The sequence below is a fragment of the Daucus carota genome, chromosome 4, assembly GCF_001625215.2.
Source record: "Daucus carota subsp. sativus chromosome 4, DH1 v3.0, whole genome shotgun sequence".
Taxonomy (NCBI): Eukaryota; Viridiplantae; Streptophyta; class Magnoliopsida; order Apiales; family Apiaceae; genus Daucus; species Daucus carota.
This window is the reverse complement of record NC_030384.2, coordinates 28,016,522-28,041,112: the sequence shown is the minus strand read 5'-3', so window position 1 is coordinate 28,041,112 and position 24,591 is coordinate 28,016,522. Positions and strand designations below refer to the sequence as shown.

At 34.5% G+C, this 24,591-nt stretch overlaps 3 protein-coding genes across 3 annotated transcripts; all 3 read left to right on the top strand.

Moving 5' to 3' along the window:
* The first annotated feature begins 3,398 nt into the window (after window positions 1-3,398).
* Window positions 3,399-7,374, top strand: LOC108216859 (probable serine/threonine-protein kinase PIX13). The gene is made up of 6 exons (XM_017389714.2): window positions 3,399-3,589; window positions 3,731-4,029; window positions 5,360-5,495; window positions 6,267-6,403; window positions 6,514-6,637; window positions 6,731-7,374. Exons 1-6 carry the CDS (start codon window positions 3,523-3,525, stop codon window positions 7,120-7,122), a joined length of 1,155 nt encoding a protein of 384 aa, XP_017245203.1. The 5' UTR covers window positions 3,399-3,522; the 3' UTR covers window positions 7,123-7,374.
* A 2,931-nt stretch (window positions 7,375-10,305) lies between these two features.
* On the top strand, window positions 10,306-11,472 carry LOC108217127 (uncharacterized). Its single transcript, XM_064092148.1, has one exon. It carries the CDS (start codon window positions 10,306-10,308, stop codon window positions 11,470-11,472), a length of 1,167 nt encoding a protein of 388 aa, XP_063948218.1.
* A 4,402-nt stretch (window positions 11,473-15,874) lies between these two features.
* LOC108216729 (putative receptor-like protein kinase At3g47110) lies at window positions 15,875-19,786 on the top strand. The gene is made up of 3 exons (XM_017389564.2): window positions 15,875-18,703; window positions 18,822-19,248; window positions 19,484-19,786. The coding sequence occupies exons 1-3, from the start codon at window positions 16,030-16,032 to the stop codon at window positions 19,545-19,547; spliced, it is 3,165 nt and encodes a 1,054-aa protein (XP_017245053.1). The 5' UTR covers window positions 15,875-16,029; the 3' UTR covers window positions 19,548-19,786.
* The last annotated feature ends 4,805 nt before the right edge of the window (window positions 19,787-24,591 follow it).

Sequence of the window (24,591 nt, the reverse complement as noted above, 5' to 3'; positions counted from 1 at the left end):
TTTATTTGTTTTTGTCACGTATTATTTTTCTTTTAAAATTTTAAAAGAATAAATGGCAATTTTCTGCATAATATGTCAATCTTCAATATTCTATTATAAATTTGTCGGTTAAGTCGTCTACCATTATTGTATTCTTAACAAATGAACTTTTTGTAGTGGATTAAAATTTAATTCAGTAAATGCTTCGTATATTAGATATCAGCCCATTACAATGGTGGTATAGACTTTCATGATCTAAAATATACAAGGATAATAATTGTTTGTTTAGACAATTATTATAAAAGGTATGTCTTTGTCATAAAGTTAGAAGAAGATTGTTGGATATTAACCCAGTTGAAATTGGATTCTGATTTTATATATATAGTCATATTGTGTTTGATAGGTGTGGTGAAGATGGAGACTTAGGTATCGTTTGCGGGTGGATGCTTGAGTATTCAAGTTGGGATGCTTGAGTATATCTTTTTTGACGGGTTATTTGTCGAGTTCAAAACTCAAACTTTAAGTCATTTTACATTTCAAATTGAAAAATATTTTATCTATAATATATCAGATATACAAATATATCAAATATTGACCTAAAATTAGAAATTAGTTTCAGCTATTCTTTCTGAAAAGTTGATATTTTTTTAAAAAATAAAAATTACTCATCAGACAAATAGACATAATTTACTTATAAATCACTTTTATTTTTATTATTATATTTTTACTAACTCATAAATCATTTGTAAATCAAAATCACCAAAATAAATATTTTAAACACTTAAGTCATTTTCGATTTCAAATCGAAAAATATTTTTTTGTATAATATATCAGATATACAAATAAATCAAATATTAAACTAAAATCAGAATTTAGTTTGAGTTAATAAAAATGTAATAATAAAAATAAAACTGATTTATATATAATTTATGATTTATGGATAGTTTTTATCAAAAAATCTTTTAAGTCAATGTAAAAAGTATCTCAAATTGAATTCTGTCTTATTTCTAACTTTTAACTTATTTTTTTAACTTTAATCATATTATATATATTTTAATATGTATATAATTATTTATCAACTTAAAATAAAAGATAGGTTAATTCATTACTCTCTTCGTCCCAGTGAATAATATACATTGGGATTGGACACGGATACCAAGAAAAAGTGTAAGAAATTAATAAAGTTAGATGAAAATTTTAATAATAGATTTTAGATAGTGGATGAAAGGAGGGGGTGTAACAGTGTTTTTATTATTATAGAATGGAGATAGTGGAAAAAAATAGTGGGTGTAATAGTATTTTATATTATAAAAGACTAGTTGAGAAGCCGCGCGTTGCGGCGGACTATAAAAATTATTTTTTTTTAAGATAAAAATTATATTAATGATTCAATATTAATATTTGTAGAATAAAATAGTTTTCTGGCTGTCTATAAAAAGTATATTAATGTTTCAAAATTAATATTTGTAGGATAAAATAAATTTTATATTATAAAAATCTTGATGTAATACCAATACTAATATATAAAATTGCAAAATTGGACTATAATTCATGGTGAAAAAATGAAAATAAATTTAAACACGTAATTTACAATTTAAAGCACGACGAATCTTAATTTTATTTGTGTTTTTTTGAAAGTAATCATGTTCTTGCATTGTCACTTTCCTCCAATTATTTTTGAATTGATTGTGCACAAAAACATCTAACTTAAATCCGTGCGATAGCGGTCTATAACTACCCTTCCTTGTAACAACCTTTATTTTTTAATACTGTATAAACAGCCTTCACTTAAAAGTTGCTTGAACAGATCAAACATACAATGCATGAATAATTTTTTCCAAAGTCAACAACAACAAACATGTCCGATGAACAAAACAAATATTATAAAAGAATAATCAACAAACATACATCAGTAATAGTTAATTTATTAATATCATCCATCAATATCATGTAAAGACTATATTCTTTTCCCGTGTTTGGATTTGTCGACTCCAACATAGCGGTCTATAACTACCTTTGCTTGCAACAACCTTTATTTTTTTAATATTGTATAAACAACCTTCACTTATTGTTGCAAAAGAGCGGCATCATTGAGTTAGAAATCGAGCAAGAGAACTATCAAGAGAGAGAGAGGTGGGGTTCTGATATTGAGAGAGAGGAAACTGTGTTTAGATGATCCAAAAGCCTACAATCTATAGGTGTATTTATAGATGCATAGAGACTTGTGTGCTACTCTTTCTCATAATTAAATAATTTGAAACAAAATCAGATTAAAATTTTCAAGATATTTATATTCCATAGATAATTCGAAATAAAATCAGATTCTGAAACTTGCTTCTAATATACCCGAAACTAAAAAAGGTAGTTCTAATTTTTGATATTTTTCATCTGAAAATTCCAGAAAATTAGAAAAATAGAACTGAGCAATGTGAGAGGCGCCACTTATACGCCCCTTGTTTTTTTTTTATATAAGTATATTGATGATTGTTAGTTTAGAAATGATGAGACATAAAAAAAAGAAAATGAGTGGGAGGAAAGGAGTAACTTAAAGCCGATAAAAATAAGTTTTGTGTCTCTATTCTCTGTGACCTCTTGTAATGTACAGTTTTTATCAAAAATGAAAAGTGTGTACACATCTAAAATCCTAAGTATTAAACTTCCATGTGTCCACTGTTCCAGTCTCCTCTCAAAAAAATACAGCCATCGCACAGTTCATAGTTCACACCTAGAATGATTATATAGTTCTAATCTACTGTACCACTCTAATCAACTGAATGCTCCCACTGCTTCTTTGTATATATATTTATCTCTCATTTATTATGTTTTAACTCGAGATAATATAGTTAAACTATAAATATTGCTTCTGACTTCTGCTTTCTTTGACATGTTTGTCAAAAAGTATAAGTATTTTTAAGAAGCTGAGAATGCTAACTTCTCTCTCACAGCTTTTGATTGTTTTTCAAATATTTTATTAACTTATTAACTTCTATTCCACTTCTTTATTATAAGTAAAAAGTTATTTCTTTTAAGCTAACCGAAACCACTCCATAATTGTACCTCTAGTTGGGTGCGATGTACGAAGCTCTCCGACACGAGAGGGCCCAATATTAGTCATTCTTCTTATTTTCACAATACTTTATGCAACTTAATCAAACTCTACATCGTGTTCGATATAAAGGACGACAATTTTCTCCGGTTAAAAGAATAGTGCTCATTAAAACATTATATGCACCCTTTAAAAGACACGATATGCAACAATTTAAAATGTATCCCAGACGGAGACAAAGCAATTAAGAAAAGAAAACAAGGTTAGATGAATCAAGACAAGTTCAAAGAAACATTTACCATCTCTTAAAAGTAAATTAAACTGTTTATAGTCTGCATTTTGGCTTATATATATACACATCCCCCATAGCCCCATTATTTCACCTTACTCTTTTCCTTCTCTTCTCTCATTGCTTGAAATCTTCTTCCCTGCACCTCATCTTCTGATCCTCATTTCCACATTTAGCATGCACACACTTTTGTAAAAATTACAGAGACATGGGCAACTGTTTTCCAACACCTTTCACTAGCTTCCCTGCTACCCCTAAGCTTCGCAATGCATCAGGTAACAATTTTAAAGTTCATACATGGTCGGGGCTGATCTCGTTGTGATCAGTCCCGACCCAACCAACTTAAAAAAAATAGTTAAAATTTTTCATTCTAATAAAATAATAAAAACTTGAGACTTATCATTTTTTTTTTTCAGTTTATAGTGCTGGAGATCAGGAGAATAGCAATGCTAGTAGCTCCGGGGATAACTATCCACCCGGTAAAGGAGAGGGGAGAATCGTGACTCCGAATTTGAAGATATACACTTTCTCCGAGCTGAAGAACGCGACTAAAAATTTTAAAGCGGCAACTATGCTGGGTGAAGGTGGATTCGGAAGTGTTTATAAAGGCTGGGTCGACGAGAAAACCCTAGCTCCGTCCAGGGTTGGTTTCGGCATCCCGGTTGCTGTCAAGAAATCAAACCCAGATGGGGATCAAGGCCTCAAAGAGTGGCAGGTATGGTTCAACTTCAACACTTTTTTATTAATATATATCTCTGACTTGGTACAAGTTGGATCAAATTTCAACTTCATGCACGTGCTCTTCCTAATATATACACTAGTATATGCTAAATAAGTAAATATTGTAACTACTCCGAAATATATTATTATTGTAACAACTTTATGAGTTAAATTAATACTAGGAATTGACTTATTGATGTTAATTTTGCAAATAATCTGTCATTCACATTAGTTCACACTTGATATCAGCGTATGCACATTATTCGGTCTACTTTCCCTCGGAGACAATTTTAGATGTTGTTTTTATCATTAAAATATTGTCACTGTACAGTTTTACCACGTTTATCTATAGGTGTTATACATAACTAAAATATTATTATTAGAATACAGGGTGGTATTCTACGTTACGTTAACATATAAATCAAAAATAAATTTTCGCTTGTTAATAATTTCTGACTTTATAACTAACAACCCCATTCTTAAATTAGCCACATGGCCGTGGTGTTGCCCGAATAGTGTATTCTAACATGTTGAATTTAATTGCAATAATATTATTATATTGTAACTTTTATACCCGAAAAGTTGTAATATCAATTTTTTTTTTTATCATAACCCATAAATCAAAAATAAATTTTCACTCGTAAATTAACAAATAACCCTTCTTTTACGTTAGCCAGATGGCCCTGGTGCTTCCCCAATAGTGTATTTTAACATATTGAATGTAATTGCAATATAAAATTAATGGTAATCTCAAATAACCAACTACAGGATGGTTATTTCAATGAGAATGAATATACAAATAGTGTTGAATAATAAAACAAACCAGTGACTATCTTTTAGTTTTACAAGCTTGAGGAATGAATTAGTAGTTTATGAATTACTGAAGGAATGAGGTTAATGGCTCAAAAATTCACACAGATTGAACATATTCGGGAAGATGGACCATCATATCAGTCATTTATCTGTAATATCTTTGTCATAATGACTTACATCATATGCACGAAATTTCTATCACACAGTGGCAATCTTACCCTCGATACAGATATGAGTTCTACCCCAAATTAACATGAAGAACCCTAATTTATACCTGCAAATCTGAAAATATATGTAATTCCGTTAAAGTTAACGTTTTCCGTTAAAGTCAAACACATGGTTAACGGCGCTGAAATGTTTTTCAAACTTAGTTATGTGATTGTAAGTTTTTAAATGCTTTATTATTTAAATGAAAATTTTTTTGACTCGGTAGGTCAATTGAAAGTTTTGGTCTAGTACAATGACCAATTAGAGTATTAACCCATTGCAATAATATGTATGTGTGACTGCAGGCCGAAGTGAGATTCTTAGGAAAGTTTAGCCATCCCAATCTCGTGAAACTTTTAGGATATTGCTGGGAAGATAGAGAGCTTCTTCTTGTCTATGAGTACATGCAGAAAGGAAGCTTAGAAAGTCATCTTTTCAGAAGTAAGTTCGTATATGTATATTAGAAAAATGAGGTGGTTGGTTAAGTTAAAAAAAAAAAGAGATTTTTTAGTAAAAAAATTGCATTAAGGTGAAAAATAAATAAGTTAACAAAATATTTGAAAAAAAGTGAAAACTGCGAGACAGAAATTAGTCTCAACCTTTTTAAAGTGTTCTACACATTTATACAAACCGATCGAGTAAAACAAGAGTTAAAAACAGATACGGCTTCTATTAAACGCAACTAAAAACTTTTCCGAATGACACGTGTTTTAACTAATTGGTTAATAAATGAGATTCAACTCTCGCATGCACGTAAAACACTCCCGTAAATCTCTCAATTTTATCGCTGTCATCCAGAAATATTTTTGAGAACCAATTTTACCAATTCTCATATATACAAAGGGTCTTGGTCCCTGATTGCCAGAGGCCTGTTAAATAACATACTGGTCCTGGCCGTTGGATGCATATCCAGCGGTCACGATTATAACAAATTTTTAACACGTCTAGCGGTTTTTAACCGCTAGACGGGGAAAATTCTGTCTAGCACTAATAAAAACGCTAGACGAATTTTCCCCGTCTAACGGTTAAAAACCGCTAGACATATTAAAAAAATGTTATAATCATGGCCGCTGGAATATCCAGCGGCCAGAAAACTATATGTTACTTAACCCGTCCCTGGCAATCATATGCCAGGGACCAGCACCCATATACAAATATCCATTATGTATAATAACGGGTGCAGTTGCTAATTTTAATGTCGATAAATTGCAGATGGTGCAGAACCACTTCCATGGAAAACACGGATCAAAATAGTGATAGGAGCTGCTAGAGGTCTTTCTTTTCTTCATGCAACGGAGAAACAAGTCATTTATCGAGATCTCAAAACAGCCAACATTTTACTAGACGGGGTACCATTTTAGCCGATTATAAACATTTGTCGCGATATAGATTTTCTTTTTAACTAAGTGACAACCAAAGATTAATTTCATGGTGTGACCATGTATTACATGTTATGCAGGAGTTCAATGCCAAGTTATCAGATTTTGGATTGGCGAAATTAGGGCCAATAGATGGCAATTCTCATGTTTCCACAGGTGTAGTGGGAACATATGGCTATGCTGCTCCTGAATACATGGCTACAGGTAAACGAGAGTTCTGATACCCTGTTAAGTAACTAACTCGTCTAAAACATTAAAATGTTAGAGCAAGGTCTCAACAGAATTTTAAACTGTCAGGTCATTTGTACGTGAGTAGTGACGTTTATGGTTTTGGAGTTGTGTTGCTGGAAGTTTTAACCGGGAGGCGCGTCTTAGACGTGAATCGTCCTAAAGACGAGCTTAATTTGGTGCAATGGGCTACACCACTTCTTTCCAAGAAAGGTACATTGAGGAGGATTATGGATCCGAAATTGGAACACAGATATCCGATCAAGGCCGCATTTGAAGCAGCAACACTTATACTCAAGTGTCTGGAATCCGAACCCAGGAATCGACCGTCGATTGATGAAGTTTTGAGCACTCTGGAACAAATCAATAATGTATATATGACTCCTGAAGAGCCTAAAGTGAACAATGTCAAGAACCCCGGGGCACGTCGAGGCTTAAATAATCATCGCTATCGGAATTAATTTGATTGAAGTGTTCATCTGTCAAGTGGAGCTGGTAGAAGATAGTGGTTTTGAGAGTAATTGGCAGGGGATTTGTTTTAGACTGTGGATCTGTAAAATACAAGGACCGTTTCTTGTTGTGTAGTATTTTCATTTCAAATAATGACATGAGATGATATTAGTAAATTACAGGATTGAAGAATAGGTAAAACTTAAAAGGTCTTTGTAAGTCAGAAGTTTGGATTTAGAAATTTGATTATATAAATTTTTAAATAGTGTGATAGCTAGTGCATTGTAATTAAAATAATGATACTCCGTGTATCTTAACAAAAAAGTTAATTATAAGAATTTTTTTAATCTATTAATATGTAGCTGCTAATCAGAGTAAGTCCAATCAATATTTGTCAGAAATTGACACAAATACAAAAACCAATACTTCAAAAAATTGTAAATTTGGGTCCAAAATATGCAAAACAACTTATATATGATATTAGAGTGAAAGTTAAAAAATGTATCAAAAGTTATAAAGTTAGCTAAAACCTTAAAAAGAACTAGATTATACATCTAGAGTAAAGTTCTATGGAGACCAATTTTATTGGAGACCGTGAAGACCACTTATGTTCTGCAAGTAAAATATTGCATAAAAACATTGCAAAACGTATAATTTTGCATATTATGTTATACAAAATCATTATTTCACTTTAAAATCTTGAATATCATATAAGTTTCGCATGTAGAACATTACAAAATGTTATATTCTACGAAATATATTTACTCCCTCCGTCCCCCTCAATTGTTTACATTGGAGGGGGACACGGAGACCAAGACAATGCATGAAAAATGAGTAAAGTTAGATGAAAAGTGGGTAAAGTTGTGGGACCCATCAATATTTAATAATAGATTTGAGATAGTGGAGGAAAGTAGTGGGTGTAATAGTAGTTTTTATTGTTAAATATGAGATAGTGTGGGAAGATAGTGAGTGTAATGATGGAAAAAATTTACTATTTATGGTAACGTAAAGAAATGAGAGGGACATCCCAAAATAGTAACTGTAAAGAAATGAGAGGGACAGAGGGAGTAGTTTGCAAGACATTGTTCAACTTGCAGAACATATATTATATACTTATGAAACATAGATGATCTTTAACAATTTTAATGAATATATGATATTTGTTGAACATACTTCACAAAATAATATATTTTATAATGTTTTGATTGCAGAACATAAATGATCTCTACGGTCTCCAATAAAAGTGGTTTCTATAGAACTTTACTCAAGCAGTGTGCTGTTGCTTGGTATATGCATGTGTTATGTGTACTGGACCTGGCAATTCCGGGCTTGTTAGTTTATTCGTGTATTGTGCTACGGCCTACGGGCTCTGCATGCTTGCATATATTTACATATTTTAGATGCAATCTCAAGGCAACCCGTGAAGCTGACTTTTCATCCCTACTTTTCTATATTGCGTCCAGTTTTTGCCTCTTGACGAGTTGACGTGAGCTCTCCTTTATGTAATTATGTTGCTGGTCTCCTCTATATCAGACTATGATAGTAGTACTGATCATATTCACTGGTTCGTAATTATAATTTGTTTATCTTGAGAACCACACGAATATTAGTGGCGAATCTTCCGTCTCTTCTATTAACGCGTCTTCAAGTGGTCGATCATACTGTTTAGAAACTGGATAAATGGTCTTTCGAAGTATAAATTTTATAAGAATAATTTTTGTGCTTACGAATATTTTTTGGAGACTCAACCGAATCCGGATTTTGTCAGAGTAAGAAAAATTGGATGATACATCATACAAAAGACCGCTGATTAGGGCTGTAATTCGAGTCGGGCGGCTCGCGAGCTCGCCCGGCTCGAACTCGTTTAAGTGGGCTCGGCTCGGCTCGACTCGTTAAACGAGCCGAGTTCGGGTAAAGGTTTCGGCTCGTTTAATTAAACGAGCCGGCTCGACTCGACTCGTGAAATTAAACGAGCCGAGTTCGGGTAGAGGTTTGGGCTCGATTAAGTGTAAAATTATACGAGCTGGCTCGCTCGGCTCGTTAAAACCGGCTCGTTTAGCTAAACGAGCCGGCTCGACTCGACTCGTGAAATTAACCGAGTCGAGTTCGGCCAAAGATTTAGGCTCGATTAGTTAATCGAGCCGGCTCGGCTCGGCTCGATTAAAGTTGGCTCGAATTAGGCTCGGCTCGAAACTCGCCCGGCTCGGCTCGAATTACAGCCCTACCGCTGATTAACAAATGTCCCGACAATCATTTTCCGTTAACATAAATAATGCATATATAAGCTTTTACACCGAAAAACAAAATTCGTACATTAGCCATATACTCCTTCCGTCCTAATCAATTCTATACAGCTTCTTTTTTGGGATGTCCCATCATTTCTATACATTCCCAAAATAGCAATTTTTTATAATATAAAACACTACTCCACCTACTACATTCTCCCACTATCTCCATTATATAATAATAAAAACACTATTACACCCACTACTTTACTCCACTATCTCAAATCTATTATTAAAAAATATGTGTGTCCGATCTCAATATATATAATTCATTGGGACGGAGGGAGTAATTATTTGGATTTGGGTCTCGAATTATGAACCTATTATTCTCTTGAGCGAGGATAGATTATGATCCACCACGAGTGTCGTATTAAAATATAGCTAAAATAAACATCATTCCACGGTCCACCACTTCCTCGTCGCGGACTTCATTTTTCTTTGTTTGCGGCTCTGATGTTTCGGACTTTAAATTATTTCACTTTCCTATGATTTGTACGTCTGGCCAGGATATTTCTTCTTTCATACAATTTCCTAAAAACATATGCAGCAATGAACAGAAAATAATATCTAGAAAGATAGATGCTTCGCTGGATCATTAAACTCACTGCTCCGTCCGACACGCTGCTCATATAAAATATACTTATATTATATATATGTTTTTTGAAAGAATTCCTTAAAAAAGTTTGACGTTCAAATTTTTATTCAAAAATAAATAAATTAAGATACGTTATATAATTATATTTTATGAGAGTCTCAAAATGCGTACGTAAACAACTAGACGGAACGGAGTGAGTAGAAAATATAACAAACCATTTCATAAAAACATAGACTTTTTCTCTCCATGAAAGTGTGAGAGGGTTTGTTTTTCTCTCCATTCCTTGCAAAAGCAGTGTGAGAGGCGTATTCGCAATGGCTAAAGATGCAGATCTAGACAAGCTAATGGAAGACCTTGATATCACAAATGAAGAAGAGGAGGAACTAGTATTTGACGAGGAGTTTGAGGAGACTGGGAATCGATTTGAGTTGTGTGTAGTGGGAAGATTTCTAACAGAGAAGAGTCTGAATGTTCGAGCAATGAAATCTAAACTGGCGGACATTTGGAGACCGGCTATGGGGATTAGTATTAAAACTTTAACGGCGGGCCTGTATTTGTTTCAGTTCTTTCATAAGGATGACATGCAGTGGATGATGAACAACGGGCCTTGGACGTTTGACAATGCCATTCTCGTTACAAACACAATTCCAGCCGGGGGAGACCCAACAAAAGTTCCACTGAACGAGGTAGAGTTTTGGGTGCAAATATATGATCTTCCAACTAGTTTCATGACTGAAGCAGTAGGACGACAATTGGGAAACTTTTTTGGAAAATTTGTGTTGTATGACAGTAGCAACAACTCGAGCATATGGAGGGAGTATATGAGATTGAAGATAAGGCTGGATGTAAGGATGCCATTGAAGAGGAGGAAGAAAATCTGTAAGCGAGACAGAACTGAGTTTGTTGTTACATGCAAATATGAGAAGCTGGGTGATTTTTGCTTTCAATGTGGGGTTCTATCTCATACAGAACGATCATGCAAAAAAAGGTTGAACGTTGGAATGGAGGAGGAGGGGAAAGGATGGGGTGGGTGGCTCAGGGCTCCACCGCGCAGGGGGGTGGCGCAGGGCCGCAGCAAATGGCTGAGGGAGGAAAACTCGGAAGGTTGGGGCGAGATTTCAGGGAAGGATAAGATCCAAAATATTCAAAATTATATTGGAGCGCATTCAGGGGGATCTCAGCGAGGAGGACGGGAGGAACTAGAGGATAATATGGAATCAAATCTCCAAGGCGGTATTATAGGAAGGGATAAGGAGGGAAACCAAAAAGTAGTTCAAAATATTGGGCCTGGGGCTGAAGAGCAGGATGGGCTGCTTCTTGAGGACAGGAAAAGACAACGAACTGGACCAAATGAAGTAATGGACATGGATAAAGAGTATAACAACAAAACAACAGATTCTGGGCTTTCTAGTTTGGATTGCACTGAATCTTCATCTTCTGTATTGGCTAAGCTTGCGAGGCAAGCTAGCCAGCGCCAATGAATTGCCTAAGTTGGAACTGTAGGGGATTAGGGAAGGCCCCTACAGTTCGAGCTCTCTGTGATCTTGTCCGAGATCGCAATCCTGATGTGGTATTTTTGATGGAAACGATTTCTGTAGCTAGTAAAGTAGAAGAGTTAAGAATAAAAATGGGTTTTGCTCAATGTTTTTCGGTTGATCGTATTGGCCGGAGTGGAGGTCTTGCTGTTTTTTGGCATAGTCGAGCGGAGTGTTTTGTCTCAAGTTATTCTCAAAATCACGTGGATGTAATTTTCAATGAAAATAATATTCCGAAGTGGAGGTTGTCATGTTTTTATGGAATGCCGGAGAGCAGTAGGAGGAAACAATCTTGGGAGCTAATTTGTAAGCTAGCCACTCTATCAACACTCCCCTGGTGTGTTATGGGCGACTTCAATGATCTTCTCTATTCCACGGATAAGGAAGGTATTCATCCACATCCTGAGCACCTTATGCGTGGTTTTCGTCATGCTTTAGATATGAGTTCTTTGTCTGAAGTTGAGTTGAGTGGGGGTCGTTTTACTTGGGAAAGAGGACGAGGAACAAGTGCATGGGTTAGGGAGCGATTAGACAGAGCCTTTGCAAATTCAAATTGGTGGAGTTTATTCCCTTTGTGTAATCTAACGGTGGTCTCAACGCCTGTTTCGGACCATGAAGCTCTGTTTCTGAAGTTAGTAGAAACCACAATGTCAAAGAAAGTTTTCAGGTTTAAATTTGAAAACACCTGGCTAAAAGATCCTTCATTTATCTCAGATGTCAAGAATTGTTGGGAGAATCTTCCTGTGTCTCATCTGATGCTCAAGCTGATGTCAGTCTCGCGTTTTATGGAAAAATGGGGAAGAGATTTTTTCAACAAATTTAAAGAGAAAGTACGGAGACAGAAAGCTATCCTCGACTCCTTAAGAGAGAGAACTGATGATCATAGCGTTAAGGAGTATCTAGCAGTGAGAGACAAACTTAATGAAACTCTATTACATGAGGAGATGTATTGGAAACAGCGCGCTAAATTGTTCTGGCTCAAAGAAGGAGACGAAAATACCCGGTTTTTTCATGCATCTGCCACAGCAAGAAAGAAGGCAAACAGAATTAATTTTCTTGTTAATGATGATGGAGTTCGAATCGATAAGGCGGAAGATATGGGTGAGTTGATTAAAGATTATTATCAACGAGTCTTTGAAGCTCCAACGGAAGTAGGATCGAACATAAGCACTAGCAGTCCAAGGATTGTAAATCAGATGCAGAATCAAGCATTGACTGCAGATGTATCTTATGAAGAATTTTCTGTAGCCATGAGTCAAATGCATCCTGACAAGGCGTCAGGCCCGGATGGTTTAAATCCAGCGTTTTATCAAAACTTTTGGAAGGTGTTAGGTAAGGATGTATTCGAGTGCTGTCGTGACTGGTTACAAGGTAATTCTTTTCCGGCTGATTTGAATCATACCAATGTTGTCTTAATTCCTAAAAAAGACAACGCCTGCTCTCTCAAGGATTATAGACCTATAGCCTTATGTAATGTTTTATACAAAATAATGGCTAAGGTGCTAGCAAATAGGCTGAAGCATGTATTACCGGGGCTCATTTCTGAACAACAGTCTGCTTTTGTGCCAGGTAGATGTATAACTGATAATGTGGTGGTGGCCTTCGAGTTGATTCATCATATGAGAGGCGATAAACGGGGTAGTGAGGGAGAGGTAGCTCTGAAGCTAGATATTAGCAAAGCATATGATAGAGTGAATTGGGATTACTTAAAATGGAGAATGCAGGCTCTTGGTTTTAACTCAAAGTGGATTAGCTGGATGATGAGATGTGTTACTACTGTGTCTTATGATGTGTGCTTTAATGGAATGAATGTAGGTCCAATAATACCTAAGAGAGGGCTTCGACAGGGAGATCCACTCTCGCCGTATCTATTTTTGTTCTGTGTGGATGGGTTGTCAAACCTATTAAATGATGCAGTAGAGGCAGGTCACATTCATGGGTGTCAGGTTTGTCCAGGTGCTCCAGAGATTTCTCATCTCCTTTTTGCTGATGACAGCTTTCTCTTCTTTAAAGCAACGAGTGATGAAGCTCTTACTATCAAAAGATTATTGAGTGATTATGCAAATAGCTCAGGCCAGGCAGTGAATTACTTGAAGTCCGGGGTGTTTTATAGCTCGAATGTTAGAAGGGATAAGCAGCAGGAAATTTCTAATATTCTTGGTGTTCATGGGGATATTACAACAAGTAATTACCTGGGACTGCCGTCTCTAATAGGTCGATCCAAAAAGCGAGTTTTTGGGTTTGTGAAAGAGAGAGTCTGTAAGCGTATTGATAGCTGGAAGTCTAGACCAATATCTCGAGCAGGGAAAACAATCCTGATAAAGAATGTAGCTCAGGCTCTACCATCTTATTGCATGATGTGCTTTTTGCTCCCAAAAACTCTAATACAGGAGATTGAACGGCAATTTAACGCTTATTGGTGGAGTTCGGGACCTGCTGCAGGTAAGGGGGTGAGGTGGTTGTCATGGGAGGAAATGACGGGTCCAAAATGCAAAGGTGGAATGGGTTTTAAAAATATGTATGGGTTTAATATAGCTCTGCTGGGAAAACACATATGGAGATGCATTCAAAATCCGGAACTCTTGGTCACTAGAGTTTTAAAAGCTCGTTACTTCCCATGTAGCAGCATTCTGGAAGCAAATAAAGGTAGAAATCCTAGTTTTATCTGGATGGGAATTTGGCAAGCAAAGGAAAAGTTGGCTGCAGGTTTTCGATGGGTGATTGGTGATGGCCAGTCCGTAATAGCAACGAGAGATCCTTGGTTAGCTCAGAAACATGACTATAGAGTTGATGATTTACAGATATATGAGGGGCGAAATGAGAAAGTGGAGACTCTATTCTATCCAGGTTCAAAAATCTGGGATCCTGTGAGAGTTCGTGAGTTATTCAGCAATGGTGATGCCTTAGCTATTCTGGCAACGATTGTGCCGCAACGTCAAGTTGAAGATCGAATAGTGTGGTCCAAGTCGACTGATGGAATATATAATGTGAAGACTGGATATCGTGTTTGGCAAGACCTTTATACTGGTAACTCTAGTTGTACTCAATCAGAGGGTTGGCGACGAATTTGGCGATTATCGATCCCTCATAAGGTTAAGATTTTTGTTTGGAGATTGTGCAGGAATAATGTCCCAGTTCGAATAAGGTTGATACATAAAGGTGTTAGACTTCCAATTACATGTCCCATGTGTAATGCGGATGTTGAACACCTTCTTCACTTATTTTTCGACTGTAGATTTGCGGAGAGTTGTTGGCAATCTGTTGATCTCAAGTATAACATGAGGGAGGTGTATTCAGCTCCAGATTGGTTACTTCAGAAATTGGCCACTGCTAAACATGAAGAGATTGTCTCTATCTGCCTGGTGCTTTGGGGTATTTGGTTTTGGAGAAACAAAAAGGTCTGGCAGAACCAATGGATGAACCCTACAATTGCTATGGAGAACACGTTTAAAGTGTATAATGAGTGGAAGTCTGCTCGTAAAACAAGTGTGGACAGGAGAGCTGTGAACGTTAAGGGAGCCAGCAAATTGAGAAGATGGCAACCTCCAGAACCAGGGGAGCTGAAACTTAATGTTGATGCATCATTTTTCCCGGGACATGAATCTTTTTCTGTAGGCATGGTACTTCGTGATCAGGAAGGAGCATTTGTAGGAGGTAAGTGTATTTCGTTACCCCGGCCAGCAACTGTAATGGAGGCTGAATGTATTGGTGTAAGGGAGGCTTTATCATGGATTATGGAACAATCAATTCAGAGGGTTACTCTTGAATCTGATTCCCTGCTAGTATGTCGAGCACTGATGGAAGGCACGGTGAATTTGCTAGAAGTTGGTTATATCCAGGAGCAGTGCAGACTCATGCTTCAAGATTCTCCAAGTATTCGTTTATGTCATGTTCGTAAGCAAGCTAATAGGGTAGCTCATTGTTTGGCAAGAGTTCCCTGTATGTTAAATTGCTTTATTGTGTTTACATCTCCTCCTACTCATTTGGTGGAGATTATTTTGGATGATTTGAAGAAGTAATGAAAGCCTTTTGTTTCAAAAAAAAAAAAAAAAAAAAAACAAACCATTTCATATTATTTAGTAAAAGAATATAACAGATCATTTCGTATATCGATAAAATTCAACATTTTACACCTTAGCTAAAGATATTACCGTATCAATCACAGTACTTATTTCCAAACAATTCCAAAGATCCAATCAATAGATTTGTATTGTTCAGACACAACAAGAGACAAGTGACACCCAAGTCACTGTCAGTGTTGTAACTCATTCCCTGTTTAGATCAGTTCTGGATCATTACAAGATTCAACTCAAAACAAAACTAAACAAATAAATTGACCCATCAGTCAATACATGACCCACATTATGTTAACACTTACATCCCAACAGAAAATCCAGTAATTCACAAACCAATGCATTTATTATTCCCTCCAGAAAAGCCAAGCAAGCATTAGTGCACTGCTATTTCTCCTCTGCATCATTCAGAACTCAAAGCTTTTGCCTTATGGCACCATCTGTTATGTTCAATAATGCACTCTCAATATGCACTGTTTTCTTGTTAATTTTACCAAAATTTATTTTTTGTGCAAGTAATGAGACTGATCATCTTGCTTTGCTAGCTATAAAATCAAGAATTATTCATGACCCAAGTGGAATCACAGCTGCATGGAATGATTCACTGCATTTTTGCAGATGGGCTGGTGTTACTTGTGGCCATCTTCACCAAAGAGTCACTGTTTTGAACTTGACTTCATTAGGTTTGGTGGGTACTCTGTCTCCTCATATAGGTAATCTCACTTTTCTTACTGGAATTAATCTTGAGGTGAATGATTTTTATGGGAAAATTCCTGAGGAAGTTGGCAATTTGTTTAGGCTTAAGTACCTTAATATGAGTAATAATTCATTTTCTGGTGAAATCCCTAGGAATATTTCTGGTTGTTTGTCACTTGTGCAAATTAGTTTAGGGTTTAACAGATTGACAGGGAAAATTCCATATGAGTTAGGTTCAATGCAGAAGCTAGAAAAGATGAAACTTCATTATAATGGTCTTACTGGGTTGATTCCTGATTCTTTTGGTAATCTTTCGTCGATAAGTACATTTTCTTTGTCAGTTAATAATTTGGAGGGAAATATACCTGCTTCACTTGCGAAATTAAAGAACTTGCAGTTTCTTGGAATTGGATTGAATAAGTTGTCAGGTGTGATCCCTCCCTCGGTGTTTAATATTAGTTCTCTTGTGAAAATTACTTTGCCTTATAATCAGCTTTATGGTAGTTTACCATCAACTTTGGGATTTAGTCTTCCTAATCTGCAAGTTCTTAATCTTGGTCACAATCTTATAAGTGGATCCCTTCCGGAGTCTTTGTCAAATGCCTCTAATCTTTTGGAAATTGATGTTGATGGAAGCCAATTTACCGGAAAAGTTTCTGTTGATTTTGGAGGATTACCTAATCTATGGTGGCTGGTTTTGTCTTCTAACCATCTCGAGGGAGATTTGAGTTTTATGAAGTCGCTTACTACATGTAGATTGTTGAAAATGCTTGTTCTGAGTGATAATCAGTTTGAAGGGGTCTTGCCTAATGCTATAGCTAATCTATCAACTGAACTTTTGACTCTAAGATTGGGTAGTAATAAATTATCTGGAAGTATACCTTCTGCGATTGGGAATCTAGTCAACTTAACTGAATTACAATTGCAGACGAACAAATTCAGTGGAAGCATTCCTAAGTCTATTGGTAATTTAAGAATGTTGAGGCGATTGAATTTATCAGAAAATGAACTTTCAGGAAGCATTCCACCTTCCCTCTCTAGCATACCTCAGTTGTATTCTCTCCATCTTGAAAAAAATCGTCTGAATGGAACAGTTCCTCCTACCTTTGGGAACTTTCAGTACTTGCAAGATCTAGACCTGTCCCAGAATACACTTGATGGTACCATACCAGAAAGTATTATGGGACTTTCTTCCCTTACCATTTCATTAAACCTCGCTCAAAATCATCTGAATGGCTCTCTACCTTCTAAGATTGGTGCTCTAATAAACCTCGCGTACTTGGATGTTTCTGATAATATGTTGTCTGGTGAAATTTCATCTAGCCTCAGTAGATGTCTTGCCTTAGAACACCTCCATATGGAAGGAAATTTTTTTCAAGGTTCCATTCCTCCGTCATTCAAATTTCTAAAGGGTCTTCAGGTCATGGATGTTTCACGTAACAACTTGTCTGGCAAACTCCCAAATTTCCTTCAGATCATCTCACTGAAGAAACTAAATTTGTCATTTAACCGCTTTGAGGGAGAAGTTCCAAGAGAAGGGATTTTCAGAAATAGGACTGCAGTTTCCATTGATGGGAATCGCTACCTATGTGGTGGTGTTCCTGAGTTTCACTTGGTGTCATGCCCACAGAATGAAGAGGAGAAAGGCAAAACATTTTTCGGTCTGAAGCTACTAATCCCAATACTTACTGGGCTTCTAGCACTTGTTTTGTTGATGTCGATTTTGATTATTAGGCGGCTAAGAAAAACTAAAAAAGAGCCTTCTATAGCATCTTCATCAACAAGAGGTTTCTTTATGAATGTTTCCTATCAGAATCTATATGAAGCTACAGGGGGTTTCTCCTCAACTAATTTAATTGGTAGTGGAAGCTTCGGCTCTGTTTATAAAGGAGTACTTGATCCTGATGGAACTGATGTTGCAGTGAAAGTACTTCACCTCTATCAAAGAGGGGCTATAAAAAGCTTCATTGCTGAGTGTGAGGTTTTGAGGAACACAAGACATCGGAATCTTGTCAAAGTCTTAACAGCTTGCTCAAGTATTGATTCTCAAACTAATGAGTTTAAAGCTCTCGTGTACGAGTATATGCCTAATGGAAGTTTGGAAAGTTGGCTGCATCATATAACAAGACCAGATGAAGCTTTTAACGAACCAAGAACATTAAACCTTTTCCAAAGGCTAAATATTGCTATTGATGTAGCTTCTGCATTAGATTATCTCCATCACCAATGTCATAAACCAATTGTTCATTGTGATCTTAAGCCTAGCAACATTCTTCTTGACAATGATATGACGGCTCATGTGGGTGATTTTGGGTTAGCGAAGTTCATTCCAGACAGCAATTCTAAATCTTACTCAAATCAAAGCAGCTCTGTTGGATTGAGGGGTACTATTGGTTATGCTCCTCCAGGTACCTCATTTGATTTTTGTCCTTTCAAGTATCAATGAAGTCTGGTTTCTAGTCTTTGAGTTACTTCTAAGTTTTTTGTAAAAATTATCCTAACTACATCACTTAAAATTTTGTTTAGAGTATGGCATGGGAAGCAAACTCTCCCCAGACGGTGATGTCTATGCGTATGGAATTCTCTTGCTTGAAATGTTCACCAGGAAAAGGCCAACTGACAGCTTGTTTGTTGAAGGATTGGATCTGCACAAGTTTGTCAAAACCAGCCTGCCTGATCAAATAACCAATATTGTAGATCCAACACTTTTGTCTGCTCTAGAAGTTGACAATGAGAATGATGATGAGGAGACAGTAGCTATGAATAATTTGGGCATGGAACAACTGAATGTTGATCAAATGCAGGAATGCTTGGCCTCCATACTCAATATAGGAGTCGCTTGTTCAGGAGAATCACCTAGAGAAAGAATGGACATCGGAGATGTCATCAAAGAATTGCAGCTAATCAAAGAAATCCTTCGCGCATCAGGAATGAATTTCAGTTCTATCAGCCAGTAAGTTCACTACATTACCATATCAGAAATCTTAATTCATCAAAAATTGCATTCCAACTTATTAGTGGTCGTGCAATTTTTCATTCCATTCCTACCTCGTAACATTCCTTCTAATCAAACAGAAAGTACAACACTAGCTATTTTCTCTTTAGTTATCTTGTAGAATACTACTTCAAAAATTTGCATGCTGTTATAGTAAAACAAATCTGATTTTTTTTATGGTTGTCATTCTCAGGAGCACGAAGTTTGAAGGTTCTTCCAGTCGATCAGCAGCGACTAACTGGAAAAATGTCCTGTGATGCATTTGGATACGCACCAAATTCATAGACTGTAGTTTAATAGTAGATATCACTACATTGAGTGATTCAGATAGATGAGTGCTGCTCTTGTACTTGTAATGAAACTGCAAATTTTTCTAATTTTTTGGCGAAAAATATCTGTTTATGTAATTAGGAGTCGGAAATAAGTCATAAATTGACTTAAAACCGGGCGTTAATTTGAGGTACTTTTGTAAATGAATTAGTTTTTTTATTTTTTATTTGATAAAAATCAACCGTAAGACATAAATTTACCTATATATCACTTTTATATTTATTATTATATTTTTAATAACGCATAAGTTATTAATGGGTCAAAATTATCACAACTAATATATTAAACTCCCAACTTATTACATAAATCATGTTATATTATAAGTCACATTAAATTAAAATCATAAACTCAAGTTAAAATCATAAACTCAATCGAACGGGGCTCTATATCTGGTGCACTTAAATTTTCGAAAAACCCTTCTATGTATTGGTACTGGATATCAACGTATCCAGGTGAACCACCAAACATATTTTCTAGTAAAAACAAATTTTCGATAATGCTGATGAAACAATTTTTTTGGGATGGAGGTCTATAACAATTATTAAAATATTTAAATTATAATATTTAAATGTGTTTTAACTAAAGAATGAAGTGTCTTTTAAAATATATTTTAAAATAAAAGATCCATTCCAAATATTGATTGTAATCCGACTTTTTCCCATACCGATTTAATAAAATAACGTAGATTGATATTGCACAGTTCAATAATTAAAATCTTTTTTATCTAATTTTACAGTAAAATTAGGACTAAAAACGAGTCAAATAAATACGAACAACAATATAATTAGATTCGGCTCGAATTTTTAACGAGTCGAATCCGAATTTGAACCCGAATTAGTTATTGGACTCATTTTCAGCTCTAATTTTACTTACGGGTATGAATTCTTGGAAGGACAAAGACACTGTCCTTGTTTAACATTCTCAACTACTCCCTCCGTCCCAGTCATTTGTATACAAATGGTTGGGACACGGAGATCAAGAAAAAGTGTAAGAAATGAGTAAAGTTAGATGAAAAGTGGGTATAAATGAGTAAAGTTAGATGAAAAGTGGGTATAGTGGTGAGACCCATTTATATTTAATAATAGATTTGAGATAGTGGAGGAAAGCAGCGCGGGTAATAGTGTTTATATTATTATACAATGGAGATAATGGAAGAAAGTAGTTGGTGTAACGATATTTTCTATTATAAAAGTTTATTATTTTTGGAATGTATACGATTGATAAGACGTCCCAAAAATAACGATGTTTTATATTATAAAGGTTTATTACTTTTAGAATGTATACAATTGATAGGACTTCTAAAAAAAAAACTGTATACAATTCATTGGACGGAGAGAATATTTAATTTGCGAATAATTTACGCCAGCTACACGGAGAAGTTGTGCTAGCCGACCTATGTTTCAAGCTTCTTAGAGCAAGTCCAATGCAATGTTATAAGTGGTGCTATTTCTATAATTTGAAATCAAATGCTAAAAATCTCAACTCCAATGGGGTTCTATATTTGGATGCAAATATGCATATATGCATCCTTGGTTCTAAATTTGAAACCAAGGATGCATTTATGCATCCATGCCACATCATCAACTAACTATAATTGGTATGTATAGTGGTGAACTTTTTTTTTTTTTTTTTTTTTTTTTGTGTAAGGTCTACATAATCGTAGATGAATTGTATCGAAATACAATAAACCGCAACTGGGATATCTTTCTTTCAAGAAAGTTTATCATCTAACCGAAAGTCATGCAAGCATAACTCCGGACGTTTAGACAATAAAGCTTAAATGAATTAGAAAAGAGTACCCATACACTAACAGCTCGCTTCCAAAGTATCCTGAGAAAAAAACAATCAAATAAAACATAAATCAATATACAAAAAAATCTAATAAAAACAAAAACTAAAGAGTATATATATCAAAAAAATAAAGAGGAATATATATATATATTGTAGAATTATTAATAAATATCTAACCAAAGGAAAATCCTTTGGTTAGACACATAAAAATTAAAATTTTAACTGAAAAATAAAAATTGAGTTTAAAATCTAACTCATATATTAAATGTAATGATCATCAAAATGGTAACAGAAGCCATAAAAATGGCACTAAAAGCCATTAAAGGCATATAATGTCATCAATAATGACCCCATAAATGGTACTAAATATTCATAAAGAATATTTATCCAATCACAATTTAAAACGTAACAAATCAAGATCTACAATTACTACTATCAAAATCAAATAATATTCAAATTTACAATTCCAAATAATATTCAAATTTACAATTCTAAAACTAAAATCATGCCATAAAATAATTCAATCAGAAAAATCTAAAAACACTAATTAAGTGACCACTACTAATTCAACATGACACCCGTATCAACTCTTGGATTAATTGACTCAGTAGCGACAAAAAATTAAAAAGCAGCTCAGCCAATAATAAACAAAATAATGCAACATTAAAACTAGGATCATGCGACTCGGGCGTTACTTGGCTGAAAAAAGAACTAACAGGAAACAATACTCCAGGCAATCATTTAAGCTAGTGAAATCAGCAGAAGCGCACAAAACTAGCAAATCAAACGACGCAAACACGATTTCACTCAACTCGGTGCTAAACAAAATACTCGGGATGGCGACTCAGACCAAACTATGCATCAAAACTCAAAACTCAGCATCACATACTTCAAACAGTGCTGTAACTCAGAAAATGCAAAACCAAAACAAAACTAAAAACGAGACAAGGACTACAACTTGGAAACAAAACGTAAACACAAACTCGACCCATCAGCGCAAAATTGACGTATGATCCAATACATATGGTACATAAAGAAAAAAGTAAAACAATTATATACAGATAAAAAGAATTGAAAGGTGAAAAAACACAGAGAAGACAGATCTAGGCAAATGAAACTTATGAAAGAGAGGCGCAAGTACAGTACCGTTTTTCCGATGATACCCTTGTCGATAAACACTGCCACCCCGGCGGCTGCGCCGTGCCGAAACAGCGGCGATAGAGCAGGTGCGAATCGGAGGAGAGAATAGCAGAGTCGCTTATTTCAGTGTTGGGGTGTTTGCATTTTAAAGAAAAGGGTTTCAGGCGATCAGAAAACAACTCCGGCAAGCGTAGAGAGTATGATTTTTGGTGAACTTTTAATAAAGTTTAGGAGAGAGGGACTAAAGTTACTTAAATTTGGAATTATTTGGATGCAAAATGCATCTAGCATTGGAGTTGAAGTTCTATTTTAACAATAAAAAACACTTTTTAGTGTTAAATTATAGCAATAGCTATAGCTATTTTGCATCTTGCATTGGACTTGCTCTTAGAGCACAAGTAATAGGCTCGCCGCCGCCTCCGAGTAAAACTTACAAATACATTCGTATAGTTTGTACTGCTGAGCACACTTGTTGCTAAGCATTTCTTTTTTTTCTGAAACTACTTGTTGCTAAGCATTAAAATATTTTAATTTACGTGATTCTTACAATTGCAGGAGATTCATTATTATTAAAAAGTGTAATCCAATTAAAATCATTCTAATTTATAAATTTTAGTATTTAGTATGTGCACATAAGCACGCCACAAAAAAATCGTTAAACAATATTGCATGTAACCATGTTAGTACTTTTTTTCATTTTATTTTGGGAAAAATGTCACATGTTACTTTCAAGGACATTGAAAATTTGACATTTAATTCTTGTCTATTTAAATCACAAAATAGCTCCTCCTTCAGTCCGTCCATATGATTGTTTACGTTCACTATTTACATGTAATTCGAGAATTCTATAAATTATAATTTTATAATATTTTTTTAGTTGACTTTTTTAAATATCAAACTTTATTTATAATTTTCTTTAAAATAAATATTGTGGAATTATACTTTATTAAAAATTTAAATTATTGTCAAAAATTAATGTAAAGAACTTGCCGGGATAGGAGTACAAACTAAACGATTTACATGTCTGTTGCTTATTTTATTTTGACTTAATTACCAAAAAAACTATTAAACTTATGTAATTTTTTCATAAGTTTAATAGTTTATATATATTCTCTCCTTAAAATCTATTCTTTTACACATTTTTCTATTTCAGGTGTTATTTTTATATTTAAATTTCTAAATATTAAAATATAAATTAATTTTCTAATGGTTGCAGACTATATCCGCAGATCAAAATGGCAAGTAAATTCCCTAGGACTTGAAGTGAAAATTCCAAGAAGCTGTTTGTTTTATAGGGACAACAAAGGTCTACTCTGGCCGCTCAACTAGATTTGAGGCCCTAAGCAAGATTTTAGCAGGAGGCTTTTTCAAAAATTATTATTTTTATTTAAAATAGTGTATATTTTAGATTATTATAAAATTATGCACAAAAATTATTTTTGATAAGATGATAAATAATTATATTCCATTTTACATAAAATTTATATACCATTTTATATGTTGTTCTTTTTATTTATTATTAGATTTATTTGTATATTAACGTAACATTTAAACTAATTAAACATTAAAAAGGTGCTATAACACAAAAAATAGAAATCACATCATTTATAATAATGTAAAACTTATGGAAAATGAATAAATATTATATATTTAAACAATAAATTTTATTACATTTAGTAAGTACTTAATACACATATCACTAAAAAATTTAAAATCATTTGATTCATTTATTTCTCATTTTTCAAGTTAATCTTATTTATATTTATTAATATTTCATGTTATATATATTATTTTTTTAAAGTACAATAATTCATATTTTTTTAGATATTTTGTTTTTTTCATATTAACAAACAAAAATTTAATTATTATGCTTTCAAAAAAAATAATTTAATTATTATTATTATTTTAATATTTAATATTCTAACAAATTTTGAGGCCCTTTCTAGGGTAGGGGGGCCTAAGCGACCGCTTAGTTGGCTTTACTGTTGAGCCGACTCTGGGTTTACTCAACATTTATGTACAAACTGGGGAAGAATTTTC

Bases quoted from the DNA above. Each gene is read 5' to 3' on its own strand.
- LOC108216859 (XM_017389714.2), top strand. From the start codon at position 3,523: ATGGGCAACTGTTTTCCAACACCTTTCACTAGCTTCCCTGCTACCCCT. The intron at 3,590-3,730 runs GTAACAATTTTA...TTTTTTTTTCAG, and splicing joins TAAGCTTCGCAATGCATCAG to TTTATAGTGCTGGAGATCAG. The intron at 5,496-6,266 runs GTAAGTTCGTAT...GATAAATTGCAG, and splicing joins AGAAAGTCATCTTTTCAGAA to ATGGTGCAGAACCACTTCCA.
- LOC108217127 (XM_064092148.1), top strand. From the start codon at position 10,306: ATGGCTAAAGATGCAGATCTAGACAAGCTAATGGAAGACCTTGATATC.
- LOC108216729 (XM_017389564.2), top strand. From the start codon at position 16,030: ATGGCACCATCTGTTATGTTCAATAATGCACTCTCAATATGCACTGTT. The intron at 18,704-18,821 runs GTACCTCATTTG...AATTTTGTTTAG, and splicing joins TATTGGTTATGCTCCTCCAG to AGTATGGCATGGGAAGCAAA. The intron at 19,249-19,483 runs GTAAGTTCACTA...TGTCATTCTCAG, and splicing joins AATTTCAGTTCTATCAGCCA to GAGCACGAAGTTTGAAGGTT.